Genomic DNA, 16,218 nt, shown 5'->3' with positions numbered 1-16,218 from the left:
TCATATGAGCTTTTTCTTTATTTTGATGTGAGGAATAACCTCTTAGTCTGTCGATATAATTCACTAACGCTCTGTATGTAAATGGTCAATATAAATAATTTACAATAAAAAACTTACTTTAAAAAGTACTCTAAAGGTAAAATGAGTAACTTGAAAGCTGCACTATATATTTGTAAACATAAATAACTTATTTAAATACGGGTGCGCGGTGGCTCAGTGGTAAAGCGTTCACCTCCGGTGCTTGGGGTTCCTGGTTCGATACCAGCTCGCGCCGTGTGGACTTTGTGGTGCCGAACACCGTGCTCGTGGGTTTTCTCGGGGTTCTCCCGTTTCCTACCACTTTCCTCATTCCACTATTTCATTCATTTCTCATCATCACTGTCTTCTTTAGCCTAACCCCATAACCGTGGAATTTCATTTCATTTTTTTATTTAAATAGATAACTTTTAGATGATAAATATAAAAAACTTGCAAAGATAGCTTAGATGATCAGTATATGAAATGATGCTCAACAAAAGATCGATATCAGGGTTCCTACTCATCTGGATAAATCTATTTCCCTGATTTTCCCTGACTTTTGGAAGGAAATTCCCTGACTTTCATGATAGTGTCGGATGATGTTGATATATAAATAAGTAACAGTGACAATAACAGTGAGTATTTATATATGAGAACATTTATTCTATAGAGACAAATAGTAATCGTGCATTCCACTTAGCTCCCATAACAATAGGTATTATAATCGTTGACTAAGCTGAAATTGCTGTACAATTAATGTTAGAAAAATATATTTCCTAAAATTCCCTGATTTCCAGTCATTTTCCCTGAGCTTCCCTGATTTGCACCATTTTCCCTGATTTTCCTGACCAGTAGGAGCCCTGGATATACACTTGGATTGGAAAGATTTCTATAAATGGTCAATGTGTTAATCTATCTGAAGAAATGTTCTATAGATAGTCGAGATAAATAAATAACTGAAAAGATGCTCTATGTGTGGTAGGTATGAATAAGTTACTTTAATGGATAATTTATAGGGAATCAATATAAATAACTTATTTAAATAGATAATTTATAGGTAATCAATATAAATAACTTACTTAAATGGATAATCTGTAGGTAATCAATATAAATAACTTACTTTAATGGATAATCTATAGGGAATCAATATAAATAACACTTGAAATGGTGGTGTGCTGACGTTAATACAAATTATTTACTTTAGTAGATGGTTTTGAATTATCAACTAGATGATTTATGATGAAAATTCTACCTTCTTGATAACATATACTATTTGCCCTATACGGATTAATGTAGAAATATTTTCGATGTTCAGTATATAACATTAAATATCTATTCCTAGATAAATGTTACTCCAATTCTTCTGTTCATATATCTTTCCTGGACACTTCCTTTTCATTACTGTGCAGTGCTGTTTGATGTCGTCATATCACTTGTGTGATTGTTTTGTCCAACAATTGTCATTGTCTTCTACGAGAGTGATTTGATATTAAAGAAAACAATTTGAGTTTTTAAACATACTTGATTTTTGACATAGTTCAACGCACTTACCGCAATATTTCTATAGTTTCGTGATTGCTTTTTGAAAATGAGTTTCTTTGAGGCTTCCAAAATACTAGTTTACATCCTGTATGATTTCTTCATTTGACTCAGATTTTTGTCCTACCAGAAAAGTTTTGAATTTCGGGAATAGATGATAATCCAAGGAGCTAGATCTAGTGAATAGGCAGCAAGTGGAAGCAGTTCAAATTGCAGCTTGGCCAATTTTTACCCGCGACACGGCATTTTCGCAACTCTGGAGTGAGTAAACGCGGTAGATTGCGCAAGATTTCTTCATATGCAATTCATTATGCAAAATGAAGTGAATCCGGTCAGTAAAGATGCTTATGGCTTCTGCCAACTCATATACTTTCACTCATTTGTTAGTTAAAACTAAATGATGAATTTTATCCATGACTTCGGGTGTCACAGCTGATTTTGAGGCTTCAAGATGTGGTGCATCTTCCGCTCTTGTTCTGCCATACTTAGATTCACTCACCCAAAGTCGAACAGTTTCACATGAAGGAAATACCACTCAATCCTCACGAATTTCCTTTCCTGTTTTCCCTCCCACAGAACAGAATTGAATTACCACGACTTCCAGTTTTATGAATTTTTCACCATTACTCGAAACATTTATGTTTAAGCAACGAATTACTGTCAGAATGTCTTGAAATCACAGATTATCCATTCATAGAAACGAAACTTTACGACAAAATATACAGATGACGTTAGCACTATCCATTGGTATGCGAATCAAGTTACTTATCAAACCGCTCTCGTAGCAACATGTTCGATTCACCTCCTCTAGTACGAAGAAATTTAGTTTTAATTATTATTATTATTATTATTATTATTATTATTATTATTATTATTATTATTATTATTATTATTAAAAAAAAATTACACTCCTATTAAAGCATTTTGTCTTGCACCTTGCAAGCTTTCTTCTTTCAAGTTTGTTTTTAGGTGTAGTTTATACTTTAACATTAAATAACTACTTCTGTGATGAACATTGCAGTCTGTAATTGCAGCTTGACATTGCATTCTATAATCACAGCTTTTCTATCATGATGTACTTAATTTGGTTTCTTCTTTCGCTTGGGTGATATTGTGTCTATTTCTTGCAATTTATACACAACGCTGTTTCTAATTGATTAGAAAGAATATTTACATCTCATTTACAGATTTTCATAACTAGCTCACTTCTGTTTGTTGGTTTTACTTAAGAATAGAATACGACAGTTTTACTATTAGTGGCCTATCTCGTTTTCAGTTCTTCTGTTCTTAAAAATTTCAAGTACTTCTTTGTTCCATTCTATTTGCCAGAAAATTGTGATAGCATAGTTACATGTCTGTGAATGTTTTATTATTATTATTATCATGAATATTATTATCATGAATTATTATTATTATTATTATTATTATTATTATTATTATTATTATTATTATTATTATTATCGTAAATACGTGAATTAATGTATAATTAAACGTAATATTGAATTTACCTCAGACTGCACCTTAATATTAAATTAGCGTACGGTTTCAATAGGTTCTCATACAGATTTCCTACTGATCTGGTGAAATCTATTTCCCTGACCTCCCCCTGACTTTCCTTGACCTTTGGCAGAAATTTCCTGACTCTCATGACAGGTGTCGGATGACGTTGATTTATAAATAAGGAATAAATAACGGTGAATATTTATATATAACAGCATTTATTCTATAGAGACAAATAATAATCAATTGATCATACGTACATTCCATTTACTACCATAAAAATCTGAGCAACGTTCCATACTGTGATCATTAATGGTTGGCTAAGTTGAAATTGGTGTACAATTAATGTTAAAAAAAAATATATTTTATAAAATTTCCCTGATTTTCAGTCTTTTTTCCTGAATTTCCCTGACTTGCATCATTTTCTCTGACTTCCCTGACCAGTAGGAATCCTGCCATATTATCGTCAACGGTTATATCGAAACATGTATTATTATTCGAAGGTTATTTGTGACATTATGGCATGTGCACATTCATTTGCGTATTTCAAATATGCACATTTTGTGATAGTTCCCCCACATCGATGGAAGCTTAATTTTTCTTCGAACAAGGTGACTTAGCATTTCTTACGCATTTAAACGTTTAAGTGTTATTTAGAGACATATCAGCTTGATTTATATTTAAAGAACACTATTTGTGAGTATATGAAATCATTAATCTTCAGTTCATTCAAAAAGTGTCTTGCTTGTGATAATTTCTCATATTGAATTATGTTTAATTTCTCCTTTTAAATAAGGTAGTACCCACTATTTGAATTTGAACGTTTCTGGTGAAAAATTTTCGAGAAGTTAAGGTTCGTATCATTAGAAGTCAGATGGATTAACAGTTGAGGTTTCGATATAACCGCTGACGATGATAGGAGAATCTATCGAAACTGTACGGTAATTTAATATTAGACGTAATCAGAGGTAAGTCCAATAATTTTACTTACTTATCTTCCTGATAATACATTAGCTTAAATTTCAATTTCTGAATATTTCAGAAAACATAATTTTCATTATTCAACAGAACTAAGTTTCTATTTTTTATCTTGTGTTGATAATATTTACGTCTTTATAAATCAGTATAACATCTTGTGGAATAAACATAGTCAGAGAAAATCAGTTAAATGAAAGATTTTAAGATCACTAGATCATGAGTTTCTGCAACTAGCTACTTTATGTTCTGAATTTTATTTTTCTAATACAAGTGCACCTATTTATTTCTATATATTCACGAACAATTACGTTTTTAAATCTTGCAAATATCCTTATTTTTAAATTTTCAATTGTGAGAACAACTGTATATTATAACAAACTAGCGTCAATTATCCGCTTTACTGGGTTGAAATAAGAAAAATTAGTAATATCTTCCATTAATCAGTCACTTTTTACTATTACTGAAGTGCTCTTTGATATCGGTTATTTTCGATTATTTTTATGTATCTCCCCCCTCTCCTTCCCTTAAGTTGCGATGCTGAATTTGGATTTAAAGGACATCGGAAGTGCCACTGTTTATTTCAGCGACACCAAAAACTATGGATTCGGCACTTATATCGGCCATTTTCGAACATTTTTATATATCTTCCCCCTCTCCTAAGTTGCACCGTCGAAGTGAAATGATAAAACCATCTCAAGCTCGAACCTCATCTGTATTGAAAGTTTGATCGAGATCGATTGGTTTAAACGGTATCCGAAGTGTCACTGTTCGTCTCAGCGACCCCGAAAACCATGGATTCGAGACTATCTGTCATTTTCGACAATTTTTATATATCTCCCCTTTCCTTCCCCCTAAATTGCACCGTCAAAGTGAAATGATAAAACCATTCCAGGCCCGAACTTCATTTATGTTGAAAATTTTATCGAGATCGGTCGGGTGTTCAAGAATTATTAGTCACTTTTATTTTTATTTATATAGATTAAATACGAACACTTCTATTTGAAACTCAAAGTACGCCATATTTATTGTTTATGCATGACTCAGTGTTCAAACTTCATATTTGTTGATTTTGCATTCATGGTGATTTTTTTGTGACAAAATTTGATAATCTGCATAGAATAAAGTAATTGATTGCATTTCTAAGAAATTATTTTCTAAAAAAATCATGATTTATCGATTATCAAATCATTCATTTAACAAATTTCCTCTGATTACGTTTGTTTCACAAGATGCTAAACGGATTTATAAAGATGTAAATATTACCAATACAAGATAAAGTAGACGCTTATTGTGTTGAATAAAAGGAAGCCATTAAATTTTCCGAAATATTCATAAACTGAAATTTTAATCACTAGATTATCAGGAACATGAACGTAAGTAAGTTTAATTTAAATAGTGTTCATTGTATTCTTTAACTAATTATTAAGTCCAGTAATGTTTTTGGGTGATAGAGCACTGCGAATCTTGAGTTTTCTGTTGGAAATTTCTATGGGAGTTTTGTGTATTCATATTGAGTTTTTTATGTTTCCAACCAATCACAGACACAGAATGTGACGACACACTATACACTGAAACCTCAACACACTATTCACTAAAACTGTAATATTCGGGCACATAACGTAACGGTTTGCGTCAACGGTACGCAAAATTTCCTGTTTAATTTGACAAAATCGATATAGCAATTGTAATGACTTTTTTGCGTTTCGTTGCGGTACGCAATTTTTTGTGAAAACTGGTATGAAGTCTTGAGGACATAAGAAACAATTGTGTTTTCTTAGTTTTGACCAAGGCGCATCCAGAGAGTAACTTTCCCACGCGTCCCATAGCTAGGAGACCGTATGTTGCGCGAAGCGACTGCGTACACGTGAGAGAGTAAGATTCTAGCATGGCGCATGCGCCAGCGGAATTGTAGTGTCGTGGCAGTGGTTGAAGATGGACGTTCCTATTCCAGCTCCCGCCGCGTGAAGTGCGAGCATGATAAAGTTTTTGAATGCATAGGCATAGCGCCGATTGAAATCCATCATAAGCTCTGCCAAATTTATGGGCCTAACGTGATGAGCAAGCGGATGGTGCGTTGTCTGTCTGGACGGTTGGCCTCCCACTGCGGCATCCTGCTGCAAATTGTCTACACCAGCAACGCACCACCTGCTCGCTCATGGCTTTAGGTCCATAGACCTGGCACAGCTGACGATGAATTCCAATTAACGCTACGTCCTTGCATTTAGAAACTTTGTCACTGCTTGCAGTTTACACGCGGCGGGAGCTGGAATAGGAAAGACCATCTTCAACCACTGCCACGACGCTACTGAGAGCAATAAGGAAGTTTCGCTAGTACATACACCATGCTAGAACCTTACCCTCTCATGAGCACGCAGTCGCTTCGCGCAGCATACGATTTCCTAACTATGGGACGCATCAGAATTTACTTTCTGGATGCGCCTCGTATTTTATGACAACTCATGTGGCTTGTATCTTAATTTTTTTTTTTTTTTTTTTTTTTTTTTTTTTTTTTTTTTTTTTTTACTAGTAACATTTTCACTTGTTTTGTACACATGTGTATGTTGTTTCAGCGATGGGATTGGTCGCGCTGGTACTTACTGTCTGATTGACATGGTGCTGAACCGCATGGCTAAAGGCGCTAAGGAGATCGACATAGCTGCTACTCTAGAACATATCCGTGACCAACGGGCCAACATGGTGAAGACCAAGCAACAATTTGAATTCGTCCTCATGGCAGTTGCTGAGGAGGTTCACGCGATCCTCAAAGCGCTTCCACAGTAATTACATTACATTCCTTTTCGTTTTTTTTTTTAAAAAAGAAACTTTTTTTATGTTCTGTTTCCTCTGTTCTGCAAATGAACTGGTGCGCCGACTAAATAAAAAAGAGAGAAAAAATTAAAAGTATTGTAACTTTTACACTATTTTTATTTATTAAATTATTTATTTATGTTTTGATCAACAAATATATTTTAAGAAAAGACAAATATATATAAATATATTTGGGTTATTGAATTATATTTATATACATATGCATATATGTTGTCACGGAAAATTGTTATTTTCAAGCGAAATTGATAACAAAATAAAAAAAATATAAGAATTATCCCTGAAGTCTTAAACAGAGAGTGATATATAAGTTTTTGTGTAACTTGAAAGAAAATATATATATATAAAAACATAGGTTAAAGGAGAAAAAATCCGTACAATCACTTATTGAAATTCTAAGAAATATATTAAGAAAAATCGAAAGAAAAAAAATCCATGACTTAGATCCTCCCTCCCCCTTCCTCCAAATCACTTGCATGAAAGGCCCTCAGGAGTATGTTAACTTGGCCAATATACTTAACGATATGTGCTAGTGCTGTTCAGTTCTTTCATAGCATGACGATAGGATGATTCAGCAAAGAGTTTGAAAAAAGACACACCTCTCTCTCAGATGCTGTATGAATGTAGACAGACCTTGATTTCGTGTGTTTTGAAAAGTTTTAAAAAAATAATAATAAAAAAAGATATTAGTTTCTGCAGTATTATTGTTCTTTCTGCTCTGCTCTTAGTGCTTTATGATGTTATTAAGCCCCCAAAAGCACTGCGTTGGACATTGAGTTCTCTGTCTGTGGCCCGTGGCCCATTATCACCTCCTCCGAAACCTTCTTGGCTCCAGCCTCCCAAGAAAGTTTCTCTTTTGATCGGTCCCCGGGTCACAACTGCCATTAACAACGTCCAACACAGTCCTGAGTTCTCAAATCACTAAGTTTAATTGTATTTGTTGTATGTTGTAAAAATTGTCATCATAGCAAAAAAACAACATATTAAAAAAATATTTACAAAAAAAAAAAAGACCTACGAACAATGATTGTAGCTAGAATGAATGATTTACTCAAAAGCAAAAAAATAAAATAAAAAAAAAGAACAAAAAAATTTTAAAAAGCACGAAAATTATTGGGGATTTCAAAATCTAAATTTCACGACAAGAGAATATAGATGTGGTATTAATGTGTTTTTTTTTTTTCAATGAACCTCTCTTCTTTCTTTTTCTGAAAAGGCACACTCACTCACACAATTTTGTTTCTCTGATTTTTCTTTTTTGGGTTCTCAAGAAAACTTTTTTTTTTCTGAAATGTAATGCACATTTTTTTAAAAAATAATTATACTTTTTAACAGAGAAGTTTTCGTAGGAGAAACCAAGACTGATTAGTAAAAAGTAAAAAAGAAACTTAATTATTTACCTTTTTGCAGCTAAACGTGATTGCAGGAAAAAAATATATAAATATATCTGTTCTGTCTTATTTACGTGAGTCAACCGTACCTGATATATTACACATTATTTTTTTTTTTTAAAAAAAAAAAGAATAGCTTCGTTTTTATTTTAAGTGTTTTAGCCCCTAAAATTTGGTGTGTTTCGATACCATATCTATGTTGCCTTCTCTAAAGAAAGAACGAAAAAATGACAAAAAAAATATTACTATGAATCACGAGCATGAAAGTAGTCAATATTGTATATTTAAATTATATAATATAAATATATATATACATATATATAAGGTGCAAATAAATTCTAGTGTAAGATAATGCATATATATAAATATATAGAAATCTATTTTTGTGGAATGATTCTCTTGGTATGTAATTCATATATGTAAAAATATTTGTGAAAAGGTCAAATAAAATGCAGAGTGATTTGGTGGAGGCAATGTGTGTTTTATTTTTTCTTATTCCGATTCCTAATATCAAAATGCACATGTGTACAAACGTGTTCTAATAATAAATAAATAAATAATGAAATAAAAAAAACAATATGACTGCTTATCTTTTCAAATGTTATGCTTAAAATAAGAGTTTGACGTATATTGACACAATTTTCTTTGAAACAGATGCATTACACGTACTCTCGGGCAGTGTTACAACCGCTAGAGCCATTCTAGTTCAACTGTTCCCTTGCTGGCACTGCTGTCGATATGTGATTTCCCGTACCTTCGTCGAAAAAGGAGGGACAAATTGCTGCGGACGAGATCTTTCAATTGTTGGTTGCGTCGCCACAATGAATTATTTCACGGACTTCGTTGTCCTCTGTCTTGTTTGCCATTCTAAGTAGCCTACGATCTTCACTCGTCAAGACCAAATGACTGAATGACAAATTGACAACACAGCTGAGGCCTTTTTTACTTCTTTCTCCTATGCAAAGGAAGGGTTTCCTCCGCCAGAGGGTGGCGGGGGTGAGGCCGAAGTATAGTTCGCATAGTTTCCGAGGGCACAGGTGGAATTGGCAGGCTCTAGTACCCTTTATAATATTTTAGTGTTCTAGTACGTTCACCAAGAAACCTAGTATTTTTCTCCTCTTATTCTTACAAATACATTGGGAGAGAAAAAGGAATTTCATGAAAATTTGGCAATGTACGAAAATTTTACTGTTTCTGGTAACTTTTTTTTCTTCCTTCCTTCCTGTGCCGCCCGGTCGCATTTTTGCCGATCCCAAACGTTTCAGCATTCTTGCCAATTTGATGTCGAGAACAGAACCCAAACAACCCCTGCGGGGTTTCTAACCCGTTCCTACTACTACTACAACTACTACTACATTAGATGTGGATCTATATAGTACAAAGGCAACGTACTACTACTACATTTGCTGTGGATCTATATAGTACAAGGGCAAACTTATTTTAATGAAAGAAGTTTAATGGACATTTTTAAAAAAATTATCGTTAAATCACTTTTTGAATATTATTTTTAATCTTATTTTAACGAAAGAAGTGTTATAAAAATTTTTAGAAGTAGTAAAAAAAACTGTCCGTAGGCAGGATTTGAACCCACACCAAAAACACTTTCTTTACTAGCATCTTGCGCTAGCCAACTTTTTTTTTTTTTTTTTTTTTTTTTAACTTCCTGACTTAATTCCTACTATAACCACTTTTCAGGACTACTAGACACGACAGGGACACGAACACAGAAACATCGAGGACAGTTAAAACTCCACCCTTGCTACTACAGAGGGACTCGAACCCCCAATGGGCTTCACCTAACGATCATCAGCCTAACGCCTCAGACCGCTCGGCTACACCCACCGGCACCAACTCGGCTACCAGAGCCGACACCATTTGCCGTTTACTTTGTGCTATATGTAGATCTGCCGTGTCGTGACAAAACGCTGTAACTTTGGCGAAGAAGTTTTGCGAAAATGAGCCTTAAAGTTTTCATCCGAAAATGTGATCTGTATCGTGTAGAACCAGTGTAACTAGGCAATAATGGTCAACCAATCACTTTTCACCAAATTTAATCACACAACATGCATTTACGTAACATTACATGTAACCACGTGTTTCCAAAGTCAAGATACACTATTTCTACACGATACAGATCACATTTTCGGATGAAAACTTTAAGGCTCATTTTCGCAAAACTTCTTCGCCAAAGTTACAGCGTTTTGTCACGACACGGCAGAGATCATGTCTTGTGATATCGTATCTGTATCGACCAATCAGATCAGAGGATATCTGAAACGTTTGGGATCCGCAAATATGCCGCCCGATCGCTTCCTCCAACTAATAAATGACCACAGTAAAAAATATTACATTACAACGATATTGTATATCTGACATCTGTGAATTACTTCCATTTTTAATTGTAGCTATTTTGGGCAACGGTGCTTAAAAGTGCACAATATGTTGTGAAGAAGAAGAAGAAAAAAGGTGGAGATAGATAAAATAATCATGTAATGAGAATTGCTGTAACAAGATATAGTTATTTTGCGTTGCTATGACAACAGAAGAAAGATTTTTCATGGAGTTTTGAGAATAAATGTTAATTGTGATATGCATTTGATGTGCTTAATTTCTCTTGTAATTATGAGTAAAAATTAAGGTGCTGGATCGTGTTGACTTACTTGAACTGTGGGCAATAATTGTAACAGAAAGGTAACAGAATTTGAACGGTAAGTTAAAAATATAGTCAGAAACGTTACAACATACTGAAAGACTCGATTTTCTCAATAAACCCATTTTATGATATTTCTTGTTTTCTCCCGACATCCTCTATATTTGTCATACTTGTGTTACTTTAGGGGTTTTACAATGAGTTCTAATACGACAATTAAGCAGGGATTCCGCTAGGATTTTTAGTTTGGGGGTGTAAAGTCAAAATTGGGAGGGTGTAAGTGGTTTGCACGGTTTGTCGCGAATTTTGACATTAAAAAGATTAAAGTTGGAGTTTCTTTCAAGACAGTGGGGGTCACTACCCAGTCCCCACCCACAGGGGAGGCGAAGCTGCCGGAAACCTTGAGTTGAGTTCATTTTGAGTTTAACGTCCTGTTCAGCAACGAGGCTATATGAGACGTGGACCTACTAATTAACGTGGAATCCGAACCACATGAGTTCCTGCTGGGAATCGAACCCGGGTTTCCCACACCAAAGGCGCGTACGCTAACCGCTTAGCCACGAAGAAGCTCTGCCGGAAACCTTCTAATATGGAATTAATATCGTAAAATGGGATAAAAAGGTTGAAACGGGAGCAGATAAAATGTTATTACTTTTTCCCCAGATCTAATACTTTTTTTCTGCATAGGTTAGTAAAGAAAAAATTTTACTCGGTGGTCACACTGCTCTCGGGCCCTTCAAGAGCCAATTATACGCTGGAAAAAGTTCAGGGAAGAGTCAGTTTTCAACTGATTTCAACTATTTTCTTATATAGAATATTAAAACATTAAACATCTTGTACAAAATTTTACATTCAACTGTTTAAACACGAACATATTTTTGCATCATATTTTGTTTACCTAGACCAATATTTACATATGGACCACAAGAAGCCGGACCCAGGGCGATAAATTTAAAAAGTCGAGATTAAAATATGGTATGTGGAAATAAAAAGTCTATCACAGCACTACCGAGTTTTCTAGTTACGCCGCTTCTGGTACTAGATTTAACAGATTATCGCTTATTGGCTGCGAACATAATAAGTGCATTTGATTTTGTGTGTTCTGCCTCGTTGCTGGTGGTTCAATGTAAACGAACGTCCCGTTGTTTTTGCCCACATGTAACTGAATACGAAATAAGGGGAAGAGGGGGACATAAAATTATCTTAGGCTCAGGAGAGTATAAGCCTGTGCTTATCTATTCTTTTTATCTAGAAATTTGAAGTGTTAAGTTGAATAAAACATCTATAGGTTTTATAGATGACCAAATATGTAAAAAGAAAATTTTCGTTATTCAATTGTTCATATTGTTCCATCCGATTGTTTATTCAGATAGATAATCTCATAGTCTTTAAGAGGACCGTGTTTAACGTTTTTGCCGACCCCTCAATGTCAATATTTACCACCAAATTTCTGTAATTTCCACGGCTGAAGTGTGTATCTATCTATCTATCTATCTATCTATCTATCTATCTATCTATATATATATATATATATATATATATATATATATATATATATATAACTGATTCGAAAACACTAATGGGCTATAGCCCATGCGTAAGAATGGTCCTGATTTTACAAATAAATAAAAAAACACTTTCCTATATCTGCAATGTACAAAGTGATTTCATGTGCAGGCATTACGTACACTAGTATTTCAGCATCTTAGGGTCTTGAAATAAATTTCACTCTGTTCTAAAATGTGGAGAATACTTTTCAAGAGGTACGATACTAACAACTGATCTTCATTAGTTTCACTTTTTTGTTACGTAACAACAACTACTACTACTCGCACAATTCTGTTACTGAAGATGAAAATGATTAGAGTGGATTTTTAATGAGGGGTGTTTCTGAAGAAATTGGTGCTACTACTACAGAGTGTCTTTATACATTAACAATAGTTTTAACTCCTCCACTGTGTAAGTCAACTGGAGGAAAATATCCCAAACCAATGCATATCGACTATAGTCCACATGTGTGTGTGTAAATTTTTACTTCGTATCTGGACCATGTCGAGAAATGTGGCCTAATTTGCCGCTGACCAAAGATCACTATGTATGGACAAAATGTATTAGGAAAATGATGTATGGGATGGACTCAATCCATAATATAAGTTAAATTAAATTCACATCAGAGGGCGGATTCAGGACCGACTTCTGGGTGGGGGGGCGGTGGGTTGTCATACTGCTACTTTTAAGGGCTCCAAACTTTGGGATGTGTTTTATTTATATATATAAAATAAGAAAGTTCCCTCTTCTTTGGGGGGCAATCGTCCCCCTGGATCCGCCCGTGATTCACATTTTCATTTTTTTGTGAAATTTTGGAATTTATAAGCTAATTTGTGAAATATCACCTACCCATCGAAAAACTTAAATATCTTTACAATCTGAATAGACTTAAAAACAAACGAGTAAACATACCAAAAATTGAAAAGTTCGGTTTGATGTAAAAATGTGGTCTATGTGCCTAACACTGCTCAGTGAAAAACTGACTATCTAGTATTCACTGTGGAAGTAGTTCAAATAATCCCCAGAGAAATGTGCGTGCGTATATATCCCATCAGTTTTGAAGTAACATTTGGGCTGTTGACTCAATATTTTCGTTTTGACACTTAGCACGGAGTTTATATTCAGTCTACACTTCACTTATCTCTGAATACTTACAATCAACAAACCTAACCTATTATATTTCTGTTGTTGATGATTTTTTTTTTTTTTTAATTTGGTCTTTCGTTTTAATAACTTTTGGGGCTTTTCAAGCTTTTTTTTTTTTTTTATTTCTAAAGATAATTTTCTATTTTAAGTTTTTTCGTATTTTCTTTTTGAATCTGTCTTGATTCTTTAAGATGTTTTTCATATCTTGTGAGCAGATAACAAAAACCCATGGTTCTTCTATGAAATATCTTCATTCGATTTCAATGAATTTCGGCATATTTAGGAGCATTTTCCTGACTCATTTTAATTTCCCTGACTTTCAAGGCCATTGTGAACCCTGTAATGTACCATTTTGTAGAAAATATTCTTGTTTTATCAATTGAAAATAATAATAGGGTTCAGTTTATTTTAAAAAAATGAACCCTTTTTATTTGAATTTTGGACACTAGGTTGAAAAGACGTAACAGCTTTACAGGCCAGCTTTCATGAGGTTTTTCTTCAATTTTCCTCATTAACGTACAGCAAATACCGGGATGGTACATAACATACAGGTCTTTGGCCTCTACTTCCTTCCTCTATTCCCCGGATAGTGTGCTCGCCGTTGGACGTCATCCCTTATAAGTAACGAGCTTAAGGCCATAAATTCCGATAATGCCCAGAAATAAATAAAATAAATCTACTTGAATTTTGCCAAAGTATTCTAGGATCTTCAATTCAACTTAATTTTCTCCAAAGAATTTTTTCCAGGTTCTTAAATTCTCAGTATAGATAAGTTACTAACTTTTAAACATAAATAGTATCTTTCGTGCTTGCATTATAATCCAACTGACAACAGTGATAAAGCTACATGTTTCGCGCGCGCAGAAGCAAGCTCTAGTGTTCTGTGTTTGTTAGAGAGGTATAGTTATATGTGTGGAGTTACGTACTTGCAAATAGCAATAAGTTGAAATGACTTCTGTCATAGAAAATCCCCCAAATGTGAGGTGAGGTCTGTGATCCAATTCCTCAACATAAAAGGACAAAGTACAGCTGATATCACAGCAGATGTGTATTGCGGAACACTGTCTAATCTGCAACGTGCCATCCAAAACCGGCGAAGAGGAAAGTCGCCGTCATGATGGAATTATTCTGATTCATGACAACGCCTGCCCACACACAACTGCTCATGTTGTTCAGACAATTCAAAAATTCTGATCGAGACTTTTTAATCAACCCCCATACAGTCCCAACATTGCACCTGGTGATTTTTTTTTGTTTTTGTTTCTTCACCTGAAAAGATAGCGTGCTTACCAACGTTTCAATGGAACTTCAAAACACATCAGTTCTTGACTGGCTGAAGCCTCAGGGAACAGATGTCTATACAGGGGGGTCTACGAAAGATGTTGCACTCTATCAAAAATGCTTGAAGCTTTATGGTAACTATGTAGTCAAAGAGCCCAATGCCTTGTATTTAATTAGCATTGTGTTTTGAACTACCTTGAATTCTGCAAATAGCTTCCAAAATAAGCACTTTCTTAATCCTAATGTGAGCAGATATTTGAAACCAAGGGTAGAGATTCCATGAGAATTAGTAAATAAATAAATAAGAACATTTCAAGAATGCTAACATAAAATAGTTTACAGAAACATAAATGAGATTCCAAAGTTAGCATGTAAACATACAACTAAGTTCTACAAAAGGTACTCCATGATAAAAAATAGTCGACTCCGAACCACCTACCTGGCTAGTAAATCTCCTATCACTCCGAACCATCGACTGTGTTCGATGTGAGGCCACGGGTCTGAATGATCGCCCGGTAATGTAGTTTCCACTGTAGCAAACTCCTGCGTAGAATGGAAAGGGCATATATCCCACCATATCGCTTTGGCAAGTTTTCAAAGACCCTGCAAGGTACGAGAATGGCGTCAAGCAATTACCTGTTTAAGGAGTCCACGGTAGTATATTGCTTAGATGCCCGGGGATTTCCCAGGAAAGGACGAAAATGGGATCATTCAAATTCCCGTCCCTTCTACCTTCCTTGCGTAGAATGTCTGGGATGATCAAGCAGTGTGTCTGCAGACCTTGTCCACTTGGGTCCATACATTTGTGCTCTCGTCATTGCATAAATGGGGGGAGGAGTATATAATATAGTGTCATACAGCGTCCATGACGTTCTCCTGGAAATAAGCTATGTTGACTTTGGTGTTTCAAAGCACTTCGACGAGTGGCAGCGTTCATGACTGCATTATACCGTTAGCACCAGAAATCCCTTGGAAAACTTTTCCTTGTATTGCAGTACATGCTCAGAGGGTTCTTGTGGTTGGTTTGATGGTAGAAATGGATCCACTCACTCCCACTTGTCCCCTGTGAGGTACGTTTAATAGTTTTCTCACATGTTTGAATCCGTCCTGGATGTGGCGCTCTGTGATCAGTGTCCGTGCACTTTGTGACGTGCTTATAATGAAAAGTTCTTCCTGATGATGTTCGAAACTGCTTTTTTTGCGATACCGCGTCGTATGGCCAAACTTCTCTGCGTTGGAGGATTGTCCTGTGCCATTGCTCTCTTAGTGGCGCGCACTGTATTGCGGTTCGAGCAGCTGGGGCCGTGTTCTCTTCAAAATTTCTGATCGACTTTTACCTCG

At 35.0% G+C, this 16,218-nt stretch overlaps 1 protein-coding gene across 2 annotated transcripts in view; it reads left to right on the top strand.

Moving 5' to 3' along the window:
* Nucleotides 1–7,872, top strand: part of IA-2 (tyrosine phosphatase IA-2) — a 775,584-nt gene extending 767,712 nt beyond the window's left edge. For both annotated transcript variants that reach the window (XM_081741273.1, XM_081741272.1), the window contains exon 27: nucleotides 6,606–7,872. In XM_081741273.1, the coding sequence (XP_081597399.1) occupies nucleotides 6,606–6,816 (211 nt within the window). In that variant the 3' untranslated portion in view covers nucleotides 6,817–7,872. The remainder of the gene's footprint in view (nucleotides 1–6,605) is intronic.
* Nucleotides 7,873–16,218: the final 8,346 nt, after the last annotated feature.

The sequence above is a fragment of the Thermobia domestica genome, chromosome 15, assembly GCF_964235325.1.
Source record: "Thermobia domestica chromosome 15, izTheDome1.hap1.1, whole genome shotgun sequence".
Lineage (NCBI taxonomy): Eukaryota > Metazoa > Arthropoda > Insecta > Zygentoma > Lepismatidae > Thermobia > Thermobia domestica.
The sequence above is the reverse complement of the archived record's forward strand: the minus strand, read 5'-3'. Positions and strand labels throughout refer to the sequence as shown.